At 38.6% G+C, this 20,312-nt stretch overlaps 1 protein-coding gene across 1 annotated transcript; it reads left to right on the top strand.

Annotated features, from left to right (window-relative positions):
* The first annotated feature begins 5,082 nt into the window (after window positions 1-5,082).
* On the top strand, window positions 5,083-7,581 carry LOC106409973 (trichome differentiation protein GL1). Its single transcript, XM_013850500.3, has 3 exons — window positions 5,083-5,225; window positions 5,318-5,447; window positions 6,258-7,581. The coding sequence occupies exons 1-3, from the start codon at window positions 5,084-5,086 to the stop codon at window positions 6,622-6,624; spliced, it is 639 nt and encodes a 212-aa protein (XP_013705954.2). The 5' UTR covers window position 5,083; the 3' UTR covers window positions 6,625-7,581.
* Window positions 7,582-20,312: the final 12,731 nt, after the last annotated feature.

Genomic DNA, 20,312 nt, shown 5'->3' with positions numbered 1-20,312 from the left:
TAATAAGATCTCTCTTTGCCCGTGGACGTAGCCAAGTTGGTGAACCACGTTAAATCTCTGTGTCGTTGTTACATCGCTTTTATTCATCTGTTTCCGCATCTGTTCCTTCTCACAATTGTTACAACAAACTGGTATCAGAGCTTCGGGTTGTGATCTAGTGAGAAGATGTCTGGAATAAGAGCGAAGATCGACAAGTTTGATGGGAGAAATAGCTTCAGTCTTTGGCAGATTAAGATGCAGGCGTTGTTGAAGCAACAAGGCATTTGGGGACCATTGTCAGAGAAGAAATCTGAAGCAGCTGATTTGGAGACTCTAGAAGAGAAGGCGTTCTCAACAATTTTGTTGTGTCTAGCAGACGAGATCATCATCGAAGTGTCGGATGAGAAAACTGCTGCTAGTTTGTGGCAGAAGTTGGAGAGCTTGTACATGACAAAATCTCTAACGAACAAGCTACTTCTGAAGCAACGCCTCTTTGCCTTGCGTATGCAAGAAGGTATTGAGCTTCGCGACCATCTTGACAAGTTAAATTCGATATTACTGGAGCTGCGTAACATCGATGTTAAGGTGGAGGATGAAGACGCTGCTCTAATCCTGTTGGTATCTTTGCCGAACTCTTTCGAGAACTTCGTGCAATCGTTCATTGTTGGCAAAGATACAGTGAGACTGGAAGAAGTTAGGTCGGCGCTTCACAGTCGGGAATTACGCCATAGGGCATCCAGCTCAGGGACAGACAATCAAGCTTCGGGATTGTTTGTCGGTGGTGTGAAGGGACATGGGAACAAAAGGAAGTCGAAAGACAGAAAATCGTTTCCAAGAGGTCCTAAGCCAACTGATACTTGCAACTATTGCAAAGAGAAGGGACATTGGAAGTCAGACTGTCCCAAGAAGAAGAAGGAGCAACAGTCTGGATCTGCTGCAGTAGCTGAGGATGAAGCCAAGTCTGATAGTGACATCGCTCTTGTTGTGCACGGACACACACACTCTTCTGATGTGTGGGTTCTGGATACAGGAGCATCCTACCATATGACACCAAGGAGAGAGTGGTTTTCGAAGTACACAGAGGTACTTGACGGCAAGATTAAGATGGCAAATGATTTTGTCTGCAAGATTGCTGGGATCGGCTCAATCAAGCTCAGGACACATGATGGTAGATTCTGCACATTGAACGAGGTTAGGCATGTTCCATCAATGACGAAGAATTTGATATCCATGAGTCTTCTGGACAGTAGAGGGTTCAAATATTGGGTGGTGATGGAGTTCTGAATGTCTGCAAGGGTTCTGATGTGGTTCTGAAGGGTTTCATGAAAGGTACTCTATATTTGCTGAAGGGTACTACCGTTACAGGTTCAGCATATGTTGCATCACCAGAGATCTCAGAGGAAGATATGACTAAGTTGTGGCATATGAGGCTTGGACATATGGGTGAACGTGGGATGCAACTTCTGTCGAAGCAAGGTCTTCTCTGTGGTCACAAGACCAAGAGTCTAGAGTTCTGTGAGCACTGCGTATTTGGGAAGCTGCATCGAAAGAGCTTTCGCAAGGCAATTCATAGAACAAAAGGCACACTCGATTACATCCATTCAGACTGTTGGGGTCCATCCAGAGTAGAGTCACTGAAAGGTCACAGATATTTTGTGTCTATGATTGATGATTATTCGAGGAAGACTTGGATAATTTTTATGAAGCACAAAAGTGAAGCGTTCAGTAGCTTCAAGGAGTGGAAAATATTGGTGGAGAATCAAACAGAGAAGAAGGTGAAGCGACTTCGTACTGATAACGGTCTGGAATTCTGCTCAGCAGAGTTCAATCAGTTTTGTAAGGATGCGGGGATTGCAAGGCATCTTACAGTCAGAGAAACACCACAACAAAATGGTGTAGCAGAACGAATGAACCAGACATTGCTAGAGAGAGCAAGGTGCATGCTCTCGAATGCTGGTCTGGAGAAGCGGTTTTGGGCTGAAGCAGTCAACACGGCTTGTTACTTGATAAATCTCGGTCCCCACACAGGCATCGAGTGCAGGATACCTTCTGAAGTGTGGTCAGGTAGATCTGCTGATTATTCACTTCTAAGAGTGTTCGGTTGCACTGTTTACTATCATGTAAGTGAAGGTAAACTAGAGCCGAGAGCAAGGAAGGGAGTTTTTATGGGCTACGGCGATGGAGTCAAGGGATACAGGGTCTGGTCTCCATCAGAAAACCGAGTGATTCTAAGCAGGAATGTTGTTTTCGATGAAGCATCTATGGTTAGAAGCTCATGGTCCAGTTCTGAAGCAGAGAAAGGTAGCACTGATAAACAGGTGGAGCTGCGAGATGATCATGACGTGATCAATGTGCATGAACACACAGAAAATCAAGAGGAGCGTGTAGAAGAAGTTCAGTTGGAGTCTACGGAGACTCAACCGCCTGATGCTACGAAGCGTAGCATCGCGAAGGATCGACCAAGAAGGGTTGATGTCAGGCCACCAGAAAGATATCGTTTTGATGATATGGTGGGTTATGCACTTCAGGTTGCAGAGGAAGTGGATACGTATGAACCATCCACTTACATGGAAGCTGTTTCTTGTCCCGAGTATGAGAAATGGCATGCAGCAATGGGAGACGAAATGGAGTCTCATGAGACGAATCATACATGGGATTTGGTCACATTACCACCAGGGAGAAGAGTTGTTACATGCAAGTGGATCTACAAGATTAAGGATGGAGCATCGCCGACAGAAGGAGTTAAGTATAAATCTCGGGTTGTTGCAAGAGGTTTTAGTCAGAGAGAGGGAGTAGACTACAATGAGATATTTTCACCAGTGGTCAGACATACTTCCATCAGAGTGTTGCTAGCGCTGGTAGCACATCAGGACTTGGAGCTTGAGCAACTCGATGTGAAGACTGCGTTTCTTCATGGAGAGCTTGAGGAGGAGATATACATGACTCAGCCGGATGGTTTCCGAGTTCCTGGAAAAGAAGACTATGTGTGTAAGCTTCGGAAGTCCCTTTATGGACTTAAGCAGTCTCCCAGACAATGGTACAAGAGATTCGACAGCTATATGATCAAGTTGGGCTACATCAAAAGTCCTTATGATTGTTGTGTCTACATGAGAAAATTGAAAGATGACACATTCATCTATTTGGTGCTCTATGTGGATGACATGCTGATAGCTGCAGAGAAGATGTGTGACATCAAGAAGCTGAAGGAGCTTCTGAGTTCTGAATTTGAGATGAAGGATTTGGGTGCAGCAAAGAAGATTCTAGGGATGGAGATCTTTAGAGATAGGGAGAAGAAGAAGTTGTTCTTGTCACAGAAGACCTACATTAATAAGGTGTTGACAAGGTTCGAAATGTCTTCATGTAAACCTATTAGTACTCCGTGTGCATCAAATCTTCATCTTACCATGTATGAGGTTCAGTCTGAAGAAGAGACAGAGTATATGTCTCGAGTTCCTTATGCTAGCGCTGTAGGAAGCTTGATGTATGCAATGGTCTGCACAAGACCAGATCTGGCACATGCAGTCAGTGTGGTTAGCAGGTTTATGGGACAACCTGGGAAGGAGCATTGGGCAGCTGTGAAGCGGATTTTCCGGTATCTGAAGGGTACATCTGATGTTGGTCTCATCTATGGATGCGACAATCCGCGATTGGTAACAGGCTTTTCTGATTCTGATTATGCTGGAGATGTGGACAGCAGAAGATCTATGACCGGTTATGTGTTCACCTTGGGCGGCTCTGTGGTTAGCTGGAAGGCGACTTTACAGTCTACAGTGACATTGTCTACTACTGAGGCAGAGTATATGGCGCTAACAGAAGCTGCGAAGGAAGGAATATGGCTTAGAGGATTGGTTAATGATCTCGGTTTGCATCAAGATCAGGCTACTGTGTATTGTGACAGTTTGAGCGCTATATGCTTAGCCAAGGATCAGGTTCATCATGAGAGAACGAAGCATATTGATGTGAGGTATCACTTCTTGAGAGATGAGAAGCGAATTGAAGTGAAGAAAGTAGGAACTGCAGATAATCCTGCTGACATGTTCACAAAGCCGGTTCCTCACAACAAGTTTAAGCATTGCTTAGACTTGCTAAACATCTCAAACTGTTAGTATGGCCCTAAGGGGCATATGGCCCGAAGGGGCATCTGGTCCGCAAGGACATCTGGTCCGCAAGGACATCTGGTCCGCAAGGACATCTGGTCCGCAAGGACATATGGCCCGTTGGGGCATCTGGCCCGTTGGGGCATCTGACCCGTCGGGGCATCTGGTCTGTAAGGACATCTGGTCCGTAAGGACGTCTAGTCTATTGGGACATCTGGCTGATAACGAACGTCTGGCTCTAGTTGAGCATCTGGCCGTTAAATGGCGTCTGGTTCGTCTAAGCAGCACATCTGGTCCGAAGGGACATCTGAGGCAAAGAGAGCGATGGTACATCTAGCGCAGAGAAGCGCATCTGGTACATTTGGCACTTGAAGGTGCATCTGGTACATCTGTTATTGAGAGGATTCAAGTCAAGGTGGAGAATTGTTGATATGTCTTGAATCTGGATGTTACATCTAGGCGATGGATGTTACATCATGTACATCATACCGACTCGGTTGCATCAAGAGCGTTGCATCAAGTTATTATGGATGTTACATCTGATCGTGGGCTTAAGCCCATGAGTCCGTTTAGTCTAGGATTTTAGATGCGAGATGTTACTATATATATCTTGTATTCGAAGTAACTCTAAACTTGCACTCTGTAAACTCAATATCGCCTCCAATAATAAGATCTCTCTTTGCCCGTGGACGTAGCCAAGTTGGTGAACCACGTTAAATCTCTGTGTCGTTGTTACATCGCTTTTATTCATCTGTTTCCGCATCTGTTCCTTCTCACAATTGTTACAACAACCCACGGCAAAAAAATGGCTTTAATCAAGAAGCCTGGCTAGGGTAGGTACAGAAAATAAAGCTGTGTATACATATAGCCATGACCAATGAACCTAAAGATGCGTGTATATATAAACATGCATAACGAAATTCCATACCTCCCTCACTGATAGCAATCTCTTTCTCTCTCTTTATAAGTAGAGTCTCTATCACAGATAATAATCTGAGAATCAAAGGATGAGAACGAGGAGAAGAACAGAGGAAGAGAATCATCAAGAATACAAGAAAGGGTTGTGGACAGTTGAAGAAGACAGCATTCTTAGGGACTATGTCCTTACTCACGGCAAAGGCCAATGGAACCGCATCGTCAGGAAAACTGGTCTCTCTTTCTATGTGACCATATATATCGTCTCTAGCCAGATCCTATACATATTCTCAACTTGATTTGGTTTACATTGTATTTTTATTTAGGGCTGAAGAGGTGTGGAAAGAGCTGTAGACTTAGATGGATAAATTATCTGAGCCCTAATGTGAATAAAGGTAATTTCACTGAACAAGAAGAAGACCTCATTATTCGTCTCCACAAGCTACTTGGCAACAGGTACATCTCTATGGTCTCGTTTCTCATATATATACGTTTATGTTACATAACATGTCTTCATATATAGGCTTCAAGTTTTTAGACTTCTGAACTGCAAATGGTGAAAACGTAACAAGAAAGACTTGCAAAAGTATTTTATTGTTTCTTCAATTAAACTTAACTGATGTGTTGATATATAGTATATTATTTCAATTGTAATTGATGTTTCTCCTAAATGTTTTTATAATGTTTTTTTTTGTCAGGAAAAAAATCATGTTACTTTTTTAAATGTTCGAGTTTCTTTAATATCTCCGTATATTCTCTTTCTCTCACTATGTGGGTAGATAAAAATGAATACATCATTTATGAATGATATACAAATGTCAACGAAAAGAATCATAGACATCTACTGTATACATCTACAAAAATTATTGGACAATTTTTTTAAATAATTTTTTTTAAATTTTTGTCACAAAAATAACATTCAACAAGGAAATAACAAAATATCTTTTTTATTTTAAAATTTTTAATTCTTTTTAGTTTTTAATATTTGAAACCCCATCTTCAAAATTTCACTCTTTAATTCTAAACCATAAATCTAGATTATTCAACACTAAGATATAAATGTATATTTATCTTTTAATAAAAAAAATTTGGTCCATTTTTTCTTTTAGAACTACTTTGTGTAAAAAATAAAATAAAAAGTGTTATCCTCGGAAATTTCTCGGTGTTGACGTGTTGTACATATTAATATTATGATTGGTTCATGTTATATAATAATATAGTATGTTTCTATATATGATCTTATGATATATTCTCTCCCAAATCCAGATGGTCTTTAATAGCTAAAAGGGTACCTGGAAGGACAGATAACCAAGTCAAGAATCACTGGAGCACTCATCTCAGCAAAAAAAATCGTCGGGGATTATCCTCTGCTGTCAAAACTACTGGAGAAGAAAACTATCCACCGTCACTACTCATCACCGCCGCAACAGCTTCTGGTCATCATCAACAAGACAAAATCTGTGACAAGAGTTTCGAGGGCCTTGTATCAGCTTCGAACGGGAATAAACAAAAAGCGGATTTGACACATACTAATGATTTGAGTCTCTACTTCAAAGAGAGGAACAACTTTGATAGCAGTAACACTTTCTGGTTTAATGACGACGATGATTTTGAGATGAATCATTCGCTATGATGGATTTTGCGTCGGGTGATACTGGCTACTGTCTCTAGTTTTGATAATTTTGTGTGTTTAATTGTCTTAATTCTGGTTCACTAAGGTCTGAGGATATTAATATATATATACGATCTACGAGTGCTTCTTTATATATTCCGCATTATCAATAAAAAGCGTAATTCAAATATGGTATCTTAATATAAGTCAAAGCAAATGTTGTAACCAAATGTAAATTTTTTGTCCAACCTGCCAAGATGCACTTGCAATGCCTTCGCTACGAATTGTAGATCTGAATGTAACATATTGTCAAATAAGGAAAAACTTTCATTCAAAATAAAAGATAAACATCTTTATCTCAACCAAATGATGATGGTGTTTTAGTGGTTTCCATTATGGTGGATGTAAAAGAACGTTTATCCCTGACGTCAAATTTTAGTGTCAAGAATACGAATAAACTAGTTCAAATTAAGTTAGTAAACACATAAGGTATAAAGAGAATATAAAAAATATATATAAGGTGTCACTTGAACCCCTTTGATTCCAAGTACTCAAGTAGGTATGCCACAGTTGAGGAAGAGTTGTCCAGTCTAGGTTAGGGACAGATTCTCTTCAATGGCCAGTGCAATGGTATTAATTTTTTTTTTTTATATTACGTTTTAGATCCGTTAGAAAACCCGGTAAATGGATTACTCGTTCACTATAATTGTCCTATAGAAATTATTCTGGTCACTTAATAGTAAGGAACTCACTGATTACGAAAAAGAAGAAGATAAACTATTAGGTTTTGGTATGACCATCGTACTCTTTAAAATGTAATTTATTGTGTGGCACTAGTTATGAAATCTTCGATTTCTTATTATGTTTTCTTCTAATTTTTTATATTTGCAGATATTCCTTAATACTAGTAATGAAGAGTCATTTGATATGTATGCGGTGAATATGACCCTGCGGTGAATCTGACACTGCGGTAAATCTGAACCTGAACCTGCTATGTAGTAAAACAACATGGATACTGAGGGAAAAAATCGTCGGAATTTCGTCGGAATAACGTTATTCCGACGACATACCGACGAAACAAGTCGTCGGAAATAATTCATCGGAATTTCTTCTTTCCTCGGAATTCCGTCGGAAATATCCGACGGAATTCCGAGGAAATTCCGAGGAGCACCAGTTTGTCGGAAATCTCCTCGGAATATACCGAAGGAGTACTTCGTCGGGATATACATCGATCGATGTGTTTTTGGACATATACCCATCGATCGATCCGTTTATAAAAACACGTTCGGAATATACCGAGGGACACCTTTCCTCGGAATATTCCGAGGAACATGTCCCTCGGTATATTCCGAGGAACATCTCCCTCGGTATATTCCGAGGAATATCTCCCTCGGTATATTCCGAGGAACCTGTCCCTCGGTATAGCCCGAACGTTTTTTAAAAAACGCATCGATCGATGCGTTTTTGAACAAAAACGCATCGATCGATCAAGTGAAAAATATAATTAATTTCCTCGGAATGTAAAAAATATTAATTTTTTTAAAAAGATAAAATTTCTGAAATTTAAATTCGAAAATATGAAATTAAAAGTAAAATTGAAATCATATTAATTAATATTCAAAGTTTCACAAATAAAAATAAAACATTCCGAGTTTGTGGAAAAAAAAAAAACTACGGGTCTGGCACGTCCGGGAACACCTCGTTCGGGTACATCCTCTGCATCATCTCCATCATTTGCTGGTTCAGCCTCCTCTGTGTCTCATAGCCCGCCTGTTGAGCCGCCATCTGGGTCTCTAACAAAGATATACGATCATCTTTGTCCTTCAACTGGGCCGTAAGTACTTCTTGATCAACGAAGGGCGGTGGTGCAGAAGAAGGGGGAACCGACCGGGTGCGACGACCCAAACCGACCAAACGTCCCTTCTTCTTTGGAACCGACTGAATAGAAAAAAGCCAAATTTAGAAATTTAAACCAAGAAATAAATGAATTGAACTTTTAAAAACAAAGAACTTACGGATTCAACGATTTCGTTGATTCGAAACCGGGACAAGTTGGTCGAAGCCGTCGAAGCGTCATCCTCGGTTTGAAGCTGAGACACTTCGTCTACCACCTGAGTTTGGACCAGGTCGACCACGTCCCTCACAAGACCGTCATCAATCTGGCCGGTCTTCTTGTTGGTATACGCCCTCCTCATTAGGGCGAGATCATCAACCGGCTCGCCATCATTTTCTTCCGCCTTGAAAAAAAACATAAATTAAAGAAACATTAGAAATTAGAAGAAATGCACAATAAATTTAAATTCTGAAACTCAAATAATTGAAGAAAAAGCGGTTGAACTTACCATGCGATCTCCGAGAGTGGCAATAGATTGAGCACCCAAGTTATGCTTGTAGATGCCCTTCCCTTTACGGTCGCTCTTGCGGTTGGTGGAGTTGGTGGAGTTGGTGGAAGAAGTTTCTTTCGTCTCTTCCTTATCCCAATGTGCACACAACTCCTTTCAGACCGTGTCGTTCATCGACTTTGGGACCTTTTAATTAAAAAAAAAGAAAAATTTAATAAATTAAAAAATAGTTTAATAAATTAAAAAATGGTTTAATAAATTAAATCGAACCTTATTGATTTCCCACTTCTTCTTCCACTCGTGGATCTGCTTCCCATAGTTGTCCATTACTTTATGGACGAAGTGGTGATAGATAAAGAGCGTCTCATCGGAATTCCAGTTGAACTCTTGCTGAAAAAAACACAATTAGTAGAAAATTTATATTAAAGATTAAAAATATAAGTAAAAAATTAGAATACTTACCGCAAACTGACGAAACCACAGAACCTGCTTGTCGGTTGGGAAGTGAGTGAAAGTCGGATGTCCACTGTCGAGGGCCGAGTACATCATACGGTTGATCCATGCGCTGATCCCGTTCCCGGATCGGTTGAACCTTAGTAAAAGAACAAACGGTTAATAATGAATCCAAATTTAAAGAAAAAAAAATGTTTAATTACCATGTTTGACCCCGTCCATGTGGATACGGAGTGAGATACGGAAGATGGTCACGACCGGGCTGCTGAACCAACTCCGCAACACGCATCACTCCCGGAGGACCCGGATGAACAGGAGCGGATGCAGCAGCGGGAGCGAGAGGAGCAGGAGCGGGTGCAGCAGAGGGAGATGTATGGTTGGAGCTGTGGGGCGAAGGGGAATCCTGAAAATGGTTGGAATCCCGAGACTGGCTCACCGTACCACCACGACCACGACGCTGTCGAGGCCGGGTCTGATCATCATGAGACCTGTAAATTTAAAAAATATATTTAATAAATACATGAATATATAAATTAATTTTTTTTTAAAAAAAAATTCCCAAATAATTTAATCACAAAAAAAGATTTATATATATTTAAAATTATTAATAAATATATAAAAATAGTTCTAATAAACAAAAAATAGTTGTAATAAATAAAAATAGTTTAATAATTACAAAAAAATAGTTTTAATAATATATATATATTAAAAATATTTTTAAATCCCAAATAATAGTTTTTAATCACAAAAAAAGTTTTATAGATATTTAAAATGTTTTGTAAAATCCAAAAAATTGAATTTATATAGAAATTTTTTTTTGTAAAGTCCAAAAAATCGAATTTATATAGAAAAATCGTTTTGTAAAATACAAAAATTGATTTTATATACAAAAATCGATTTTATAAATAGAAAAAAAAATTATACAAAAATTCAAAATCAATTCAACAAAACAAATCATTCAACCAAATCACAATTCTAAACCTATTATACAACCAAATCACAATCCTAACCAATCACCCTAAAAAAAATCTATCAAAACCACACAAAAACCTAACAAATAGAACCTAAGAGAGCGGGATAGGGTCCTTACATGATTTGTGTAAGAGAAGAGGGAGATCGCCGGAGATATAGTCGGATTTCAGGGGGAAATCGCCGGAGAGAAGAGAGGATTTGCGCAGAGGAAGAAGAAAGAAATGGGGAAGAAGAAGTGGCTCGGGGTTATAAAACCTAGGGTCCGACGGATATTATCCGTCGGAATTCCGTCGGAATTCTAATTTCAATTTTCGCGAAATATTTGCCCGTTAAAATGAAAATATTCCGAGGAAATTCCGACGGATAGTAAAATATCCATCGGAATTTCCTCGGAATATTCCGAGGAAATACCGAGGAACTAGTGTTTGGGGTTTCAAAACATCAATTTTTTTTGCCGTATTTCATTTCTTATACAATTGTAATGCATACCATTGAGGATTCTTTGTATAGATGAGCATAAACCATGCTATTTTATTTTCTTTTCTATTCTAACCGGCTATTTTATTTTCTTTTCTATTCTAACGTTTTATGGTCTTATTTTCTGTTAATTTTGAACTGAGTTTTTTTTGGGTTTCTTAATTATGAGTTTGTATTTCTTTTACATGGTTTCTTCGTTTTATTTGGTTGTGTTCTGAGTAGTTTTTAATTCGTATTCAGCTTTGCCTTGCTAGATAAACCAAATAACTATTATCCGAGGAAAGAGGTTATATCAAGTGTTCCTCGGAATTTCCTCGGTATTTCTTTAAAAATAAAAATAAATAAGTTCAATGGTAGTCTGTTTCCGAGTCATCATCACCAGATGAATCTGAATCTGGATCTTCGTGAAACTCTCCAATCACTGGTTCATCCTCTACGTGAACGACGGCTTCCTCTCCAAAGTCGGTTAAATCGACTACAAGGCCAACTCCAGCTAAATCTTCTGCTGCACTTAAGTTGCCGGATGTGCTTGGTTGTAGTGGGTCTTCCAGCTCAGAACTTCCCTGAACTCGGCCTCTCGGGTTGAGTCTTGTAACAGTAACCCATGGATCATCTCTGTTCCTTACCCGGGGGTACTTGATATAACAAACCTGTAACATTTAGAAAAATTATAAATTAATACACATGATGATGAATCATTTTGAATAATTAACATTTAATTACCTGATCGGCCTGAGAAGCAAGAATGAAAGGATCATAATATTGCAGCTTTCGCCTCGAATTTACTGATGTAACACCAAATGCATCTGTTCTCACACCTCGATCTGGGGTGTTGTCGTGCCAATCACAATAGAAAACAGTACAGTGCAATCCAACCATGCCCAAATACTTAATTTCCAAAATCTCATGTATGTGTCCGTAGTATACATCATCTCCTGATGCAGAACAAACGCCAGCATCATAAGTCGTACTCGAACGTCTCCTCTTCTGAGTTGTGAATGCATATCCTCGAGTACAAAATCTCGGATATGACTTCACAACAAAGTTTGGTCCAACGACCATCTCACGTATCCAATCGTCAAATGTTTCACCTCTGGCCAAACCAGCAGACACCTATTAATAGCACATATATATATATTATATCAATAAATGTGAATTGGTATAAATAATTGATAAAATATATTTTAATTTGTTTAAAGCACTCACATAAGTAAACATCCATCCACTAAATTCTCTCTGCTTCATTTCTTCTAGTTCGTCCTCTGTGGCGTATCTATACTCGAACCGCTTTTCTGCCATGAAAATCCTGTATATGATGACAATAATGTAATTAATTAAGATTTAAATTTCAACTTGTTAAAATAAAAATTTGTAAGCTCATTTATTTACCTCTCATATTGAAGAACGTCTTCGCAGTTGGTGAGCAAATATGTTTGCAAATGACTGCGCTCCTGCTCAGTAAGTCGACGGTCCTTTGGTTTTCCGCTAAGTCGTCCAACATCTGTGAAAATGTCTGGAACCGTAACATGATATGCTGCCCGTTCGCCTCTATCATCATGCCGAGCAGGTCTTCTGTTTTTGGTCTGAACTTCTGCTGGAAAGTAGTACTCGGCAAAGTTTGAAGTTTCTTCATTGATCATCTGTGCGACTATAGAACCTTCCACCCTACTTAAATTTTTCACCATCTTCTTCAAATGGAACATATACCGCTCATACAGATACATCCATCTATACTGCACAGGACCACCAAGTTCCAATTCTCTTGCCAGGTGAATAACAAGATGCTCCATAACATCAAAAAATGAGGGAGGAAATATCTTCTCAAGGTTGCACTGAATCACGGCTATGTTAGTCTTCAAATTTTCAATACCTTCAAGAGTCACTGATCTCGTGCATAAATCGCGGAAGAAACCACTTATCCCTGCAATTGCTTCATGAACATTTCGTGGTAATAGTTCCTTGAAGGCGAACGGAAGGAGGCGCTGCATCATTACATGGCAATCGTGGCTTTTCAAGCCAGTAAACTTTCCTTCCTTTCTGTCGATACAGTTACGCAAATTTGATGCGTAACCGTCTGGAAATTCCACATCGTTTGAAATCCAATCAAAGAACGCATCTTTTCCCCCTGCATCAAGTCGGTATATGGAAAAGGAGCCCTACCATTTTCATCAACATGAAGTTCTGAACGAGCACATATATCGACTAAATCCAGTCTTGACTTCAAATTATCCTTTGTTTTACCTTGAACATTAAGGATCGTGTTCATGAGATTGTCAAAAAAGTTCTTCTCAATATGCATGACATCTAAATTATGCCTTAGCAGATGATCCTCCCAGTATGGCAGATCCCAGAAAATACTTTTTTTGTGCCAGTTATGTAGTTCTCCAACAGCATCTACCGGAAAACGCTCATGTCCACCGACTTCTGGCGTCCTTTCTGCACCAAAATCTCTTAGTTGTATCTTCAAATCTTTCCCACAAATTTCCGGAGGTGGACTGTCAAACACCCTCTTGTTCTTCGTAAACAAATTCCTACTCCTACGATATGGATGATCAGGTGGTAGGAATCTCCTGTGACAGTCAAACCAACACGTTTTCCTTCCGTGTTTTAGTTGGAAAGCATCAGTGTTATCTTGACAATATGGACATGATAGCCTTCCATGCGTTGTCCATCCAGACAACATACCATATGCTGGAAAATCACTTATTGTCCACATTAGTACTGCCCGCATTTGAAAGTTTTCTTTACACGAAACATCGTATGTTTCAGCACCTTGAGCCCATAGTTGTTGCAACTCATATATTAGTGGCTGAAGAAACACATCAAGTGATCTCTTAGGATGCTCTGGTCCGGGAACGAGAATCGAGAGAAACAAAAACTCTCGTCGCAAGCACAAGTTTGGGGGGAGGTTGTATGGTGTAAGAATGACGGGCCATAGAGAATATTGTCTTCCACTCTTGCCAAACGGACTAAAACCATCAGTACATAATCCAAGGTAGACATTTCTTCTCTCATACGCAAAGTCGGGATACTTTGATTGGAAATGCTTCCACGCTTTTGCATCTGAAGGATGTCTGATCTCACCATCTGTTGAGTGCTCCGCATGCCATCTCATTGGTTGCGCTGTGCGTTCAGACAGATACAACCTCTGCAACCTTTCCGTCAAAGGTAAATACCACATCCTTTTATATGGCACTGGAACTCTTCCACTCGTATCTTTATAACGAGGCTTTCCACAAAATTTGCATGTAACCCGCTGTTCATCCGCCCTCCAATAAATCATGCAGTTGTCGCTGCATACATCTATTACCTGATACGATAAACCAAGACCAGCTACGAGTTTCTGAACCTCGTAGTATGAACCAGGAGCTACATTATCCTCGGGTAGAATACCTTTTACAAAATCAGCAATCGCATCCACACAGTCTTCAGCCAAATTATAATCTGTTTTAATGCCCATCAATCTTGTAGCAGATGATAAAGCTGAATGACCATCTCTGCAACCTTCGTACAATGGTTGCTTTCCAGCATCCAACATATCATAAAATCTCCTAGCTTCTGCATTGGGTAAATCTTCCCCTCTAAAATGATCATTTACCATCTGCTCAGTACCTACACCATAATCTACATTCGTTCTAATTGGTTCTTCTAATCTAACCGCTGGCTGAGGTTCGCTAGTACTACCATGTTCATAATCAGTTTCCCCATGATGATACCAAATTTTGTAACTTCGTGTAAACCCACTCAAATATAGATGAGTCCAAACATCCCACTCTTTAATAACCTTTCTATTTTTACAATTAGAGCAAGGACATCTTAACTTACCTGTTTTTGCTTCCGGTTGTCGGTGAACTAACCCCATGAATTCGGTTATACCTCGTTGGTATTCTTCCGTAAGCAATCTCGTGTTCGGATCCAAATGAGGTCGATCGATCCAAGAACGAAAATAATTTGAAGAAGACATATTTTTTATGAATCAAATTCGTGTGTAAATAGAGTAAGAGGGAGGATGAAGATATGGAGTGAATGAAGAGGAAGAGGAGTGCTTGTTTATATAGATTAAATCCTGCCGACATACCGAGGAAATTCCGACGGAATTCCGACGGAAAAGGCTAGTTCGTCGGAATTTCCTCGGAATTTTGTAAAATCCCCCAACGGCTCTCCAACGGCTATAATATTTCCTCGGAATTCATCGGTTTTTTCCGAGGAACACATTGTTCCTCGGAATTTTCTCGGAATATTCCGACGGACTGAGGTTTCCTCGGAATTCCGTCGGTATATTCCGAGGAAATTCCGAGGAACCCCAATTTTGTGTTTCCTCGGAATTTCCTCGGAAATTCCTCGGTATATTCCGAGGATTTCATTTTCCGTCGGAATGTCCGTCAGAATACCGCTGTTTTCTTGTAGTGATATAAGCCAAGAGTCCCAAATTAATGTCCTAGCTGTAACTCTGCAAATGTGTAACTACCAATATGAAGTCATTTCAGAAATCATATCCCAAGTTTCATACTTTTAGATTTGATATAAAAGAAAATAAAAACAGAAACAATATATTGTCGCCGCGAGACATGAGCATCATGCATGTGTGCTGGGTATTATTATTTTAGGCTCTTGTGGCTCATAATAGTTTAGTGAATAATAAATTTGAAACATGAAAAGTTGGTTGAGGGCGCCAAAATAACTGTTGAATGATTCTTTTTAGATTCATATTCTATAGAGTTTATAGTAAAATATGTAATTCCAACCACCTATGTGCGTTACGGGCTGTGGAGTTCGCCCTAATACTCTCTCTGGTCCAAATATCGAGGAGCCGTCGGCCATCAACTATTTCGACGCCGTTGAGCCCTCTGGCCGCCGGCGTCGGGATCTCTGCTCAGCGTCTCGCTACTCTACATCTTCCGCTCACTCCACCATATTTTGCTCTGTTTCTTTTCTTTTGTGTAACTCTCTAGGCGACAAATCTCAATCGAGACTGTCTCTTGCCGTGAGAAGAAGAGATATGTGTTTCCGTTTCGGTGTCTGTGTCACCAGACCCGTGACTCTCTGGGGGACTCCCCACCGCTCCGCCGTTCCTGTCAACATCAACCACAGTGACTCACTTTCGCACAACGTTTGCTATTCTGGACCAATGACGGTGAAATATTCAACGAGCGTAGTAGCTACACTGCAAATCCCTAGATCCATGTCTTCCTGGCTAGATCTACTGTCGGCTTCGCTGACTATATCTACCGTCGGCTTCCCCGACTAGATCTACTGCCGCCTCCGCCATCCCAGTTACTCACGCCTCATCTTCCCGCTACTCCTGCTCCGAAGACCTTCACCGGATGCCACTCCTTCGACCGTCGCAATCTCTTCCCTCGTCCATAGTTTCCGGCATTTTGAAGTCCTGTGTGGTTGGGATTCCAGCGTTTACCAGGCTTTCAAGGCTGGAATCTCGATGTCTGTTAAGTTTGAGCGCTCTCTGGTCCGCTACCACCTTATTCATCTCGAAAGTATACCGGTTTGGCAGTCTCCTCTGGGTTTCCAAGAAGATCTGTTGGGTTTCAACCGCTTGCTCCGGTGAGCATCCATCTCCACCGTTCGACGTTCCCGTCTCCTCACCACCCATCTCCACTTTCGGCGTATCTCTCAGGTACTCCCCGTCTCCGGTAAAGCGAATGGTTGTCTCCAACCCGAGGGTACTAAGTTTATGGGCCTGGCCCTTTCAGTCTTGTGGTATAAGAACTGTAAAAGTGACTATGTGATTAACTCCTGATGTGTGGGTTTGTGTGAAGAGCTTCAAGATTTCTGATGGATTCATTAGGGTCTTTGTTATGCGATTATTGTTATACCTCTCTTTTATGAAGATTGTTTCGGTGGATACACCGTGTTTGCTTACGGTTTCAACCTCTTCCTCTACCGAGAAGAGTACTTTGCAACCATGCCTCCTCTCTATGAAATGAGATGTTTTCTCGGGTCTATTACCGAGGTTTTGCTTCAGTTTACTCACCGGTTTGTTATCTTGTGAAGCGGTCTGTACGGGACCTGAAGATGCAATCGAGAATAATTTGATTGTTCTCGTTGGTGAGGGCTGTCTCTCAACGTTGTCTTGTGTGACTATTCTCCAGCTGTCCGATTTTGTCGGGAAGGCTTTTTTGACGCATTCAAGATTTGTTTTGAATTCGCTGTCACCTTCTTCGGAAGATTTATCTGATTTAGTTTTATCTATCTCTGTACTTTATGCTTTCTTGCAAAGAGGATGTAATATTCCCTCTTGTATTGTTTCAGAACAAGGTTGAATGAATGAAATTAAGTGGTGTTACAAAAAAATGTAATTCTAACCAAATAGGAAGGACAGATAGAAATAAGTTATATATTACGTAATAAATATGTACTTTCACAGTCCACAGTGCACTTGATCAGCTACAACGAAGTAGTGATGATGATATCTATGGTCGGCCTACGGGGCAGGTGTAGAAATGTCATACAGGTTTACCCATCCCGTTCCGTCCCGTACCGCGGCGGGTTAGTCGTCGAGCGGGTTACAGCGGGCATGTCCCGTGCAGGCTGCGGTCTTCAAAATGCCGGCCCAAACCTGTATCGCAGAATATATAAGCCTTCGCGAGCCATCCCGCCGGACGCCTTCTTATCAAACCGCCTAATACAGTTTCTTTCATGAATGTTCAAGTAGAAAAGTTGTGTAAGAGAGTTGAAGAGAGCTCATTAAGCTTCACTAAAGCATTATCAAAATCAATGTCACAAAGCTCCGTTTGTACTTGCGTTCTTGAGTTAAAAGCCTTCTTTTGTTATCAGCATAAGCTTTTGTTGAGTTTGAATCTGATTGAGTTGTTGTCTTTGTAATAATTTAGCTCAAGTGTTGTATGTCTTCATCAAACAATCTCTCTTTTTAATTATTTGGATTGCAAAAAAAATCGTGAATCACTTTGCCAAATTGTACAAGTGACGTGATATACAACTAACTTTTCTCCTAAACAACACCATTGTAACCAAATTTAATTTAAGAAAAACACCAATTCACAGTACTGAAAACAAAACCAATCAAATTAAACAAGAAATATCACATTGTAATAAAGCAATTCATAGTTGTGTGTAATAAAAAGAGAAATCCAAATCAAAACACCACCAGAGCTCGAATCGTCATCGCTGGAGCGGGAGTCGTCATCGCCGGAGCTCGAATCATCATCACCGGAGCTCGAATCATGCATCATCGCCGGAACTCCTTATGTTTTCTAGGGGAAAAGTCACAAGAATCGCTTTCTTCTCACTCTTTTTCTCGTTTTTTCAGGTAAAACAAGAAATGAAGAAAAAAAATGCGGGTCCATGTAATCTCGCATGACCCGTTTCGGCCCATCCCGCAAAAGACTCAGTCCCGCAAAGACCCATCCCGCGAGGTCCGCAAATTTGCGGGCCTAGAAAACCTCGTCCCGATACCGTACCGCGACAGTCTTTTACGGGCCAGCACCGCGGTCCAGATTCATGATTGTCATCTCTAGGCAGGTGTCTATTCAAAACTAACCACTCCACTTATCTACTTTATTAAAATAGAAGTACAAATAAGAAATAATCCTAAGATTTACAACTTAATTACAATATAATGCCACTGAAGTAATTAATAAACTTAAATCTAAATTAATTTTTTTCATAAATCTATTCCACAACAAATTCATGATAAATATTACACTTAATGCACATTAATACTATAAACCTTAATACTTCATCTGTATCAAAATAAGTGGATTTTAAGGTTTTTGCACACCGATTAAGAAATTACAAACTTTTATTTAATTTTTCTCGTTTGTCGAAAAACAACAATAAATACATATAATTCAACCAATAGAAAATCATACTGCAGATTACAAATAGTCAAAAACATAAAATTACATTTACTTTTTACATGGAAACTTGAAAATATCACTTAAAATGAAACAAAAATTTTGTCTTAAAACATCACTTAAAGTGATACGGAGGGAGTATGTAAAGTAGAAAACTTATTTCCATAAATTCGTGGATATTATCCTCTATTAAATAATTTTTATTACATTTTTAAAAATTTTATTGTTAATGAAATCAATTAACAATATTTAAAATTTTTAAAAGATATGTCGTATTTGGAAATAAAAACTTAATAATGAAAAAATATTTAAAAAGATCTATTTTACTTGATAATTCAAAATTTGTACCTAATTAAAATTTTCAAATAACCAATTTGACTAATCTATTTAATTGACGATATTATTTTAGATATATATATAACTAAAATGCTATTAGAATTTTTTTAAAAAATTATGTATGATATTACGTATGTTCAATATTTTACCTTAAATTATTTTTCTTTAGTAAGGATTTGAAATATTGGATTTGGTAATAACATGTACATTTAAGTATTAGTGTTAAAAAATTAAAAACACCTAAGATTTTTCTTATGATAAAATTGTAATAGAGAAAGTTTCAAAAGAATATTCTTAAAGTTTTGTATGTAAAGAAAAACATTTAGACAAGATAACAATGTTCTAAAAAAAAGAAAAAAAAGTTCAAATAAAATAAAAATCCTGCATATAATAAAATGTTAAAAATAAAATTAATTTGATAATAATATAAATACAAGAAATGCAATTACTCATTCTAACAAATTACTCATTTTAATAAATATAATATAAATACTTTACTAAAAATACATGACTAATATTTATATATCGGGTTGAGAAATTAAAAATTAAGACTACTTATATAGCGGGTTAGAATGAGTAATGCATATAACTAAAAATAAACTAAAAAATATATTTTAATTATTATGCAAAATGTCATAATAAAAAAAAACATAATACGTGATAAAAAAACAAAAGTATATTCCTAAAAAATGAAAAAGTGGTTTCTCTTTTTTTACTGGGAACTCAAATGTTGTAAATAATTATTTCCAACGCGTATCAAACCCGACCAATGAAAAGCTACTAGCATTTCCTTTACCACTAGCCAACTTGATATCGGATAAATAAAAATGATATCGGTTATATAAAAACAAATATTCGCGTGATATTTATATTTACAATTATATAAACCATTTTACTTTTACTATTAGTGGAATTATGTAACAACAATATATGTATTATGTGATGTATTTTTGTTACCATTTTATTATAATTTTTATAGATTATATAATGGTATAAAAAATATTTAGTTACATCACGTTAACAAAAAAAAACACCCGCCCGGTCCAGTTCTAGTTAAATTATTAAATGGTAAAACTTTTGTCTAATTCACTTATTATTGCGTCCTAGTTTTTTTTGGAAATTTATTGTTTCCCAGTTAAATTGAATATATTTTGTGGTTTTCTGATAGTTTACTTTTTTGCTTTTAACATAGTGATATATATATATACGTACGGGACAGTAAATACTTGATTTTGAACCATCAACAAGAAAAGGTTGATATGAACCACATCATTTTTATTTTATTTATTTTTATTAT

This window comes from Brassica napus, chromosome C7 (genome assembly GCF_020379485.1).
Source record: "Brassica napus cultivar Da-Ae chromosome C7, Da-Ae, whole genome shotgun sequence".
NCBI classification, from domain to species: domain Eukaryota; kingdom Viridiplantae; phylum Streptophyta; class Magnoliopsida; order Brassicales; family Brassicaceae; genus Brassica; species Brassica napus.
Note: the sequence above shows the minus strand (reverse complement) of the source record. Positions and strands in the feature narration are given on the sequence as shown.

Bases quoted from the DNA above. Each gene is read 5' to 3' on its own strand.
- LOC106409973 (XM_013850500.3), top strand. From the start codon at position 5,084: ATGAGAACGAGGAGAAGAACAGAGGAAGAGAATCATCAAGAATACAAG. The intron at 5,226-5,317 runs GTCTCTCTTTCT...ATTTTTATTTAG, and splicing joins CCGCATCGTCAGGAAAACTG to GGCTGAAGAGGTGTGGAAAG. The intron at 5,448-6,257 runs GTACATCTCTAT...TCCCAAATCCAG, and splicing joins CACAAGCTACTTGGCAACAG to ATGGTCTTTAATAGCTAAAA.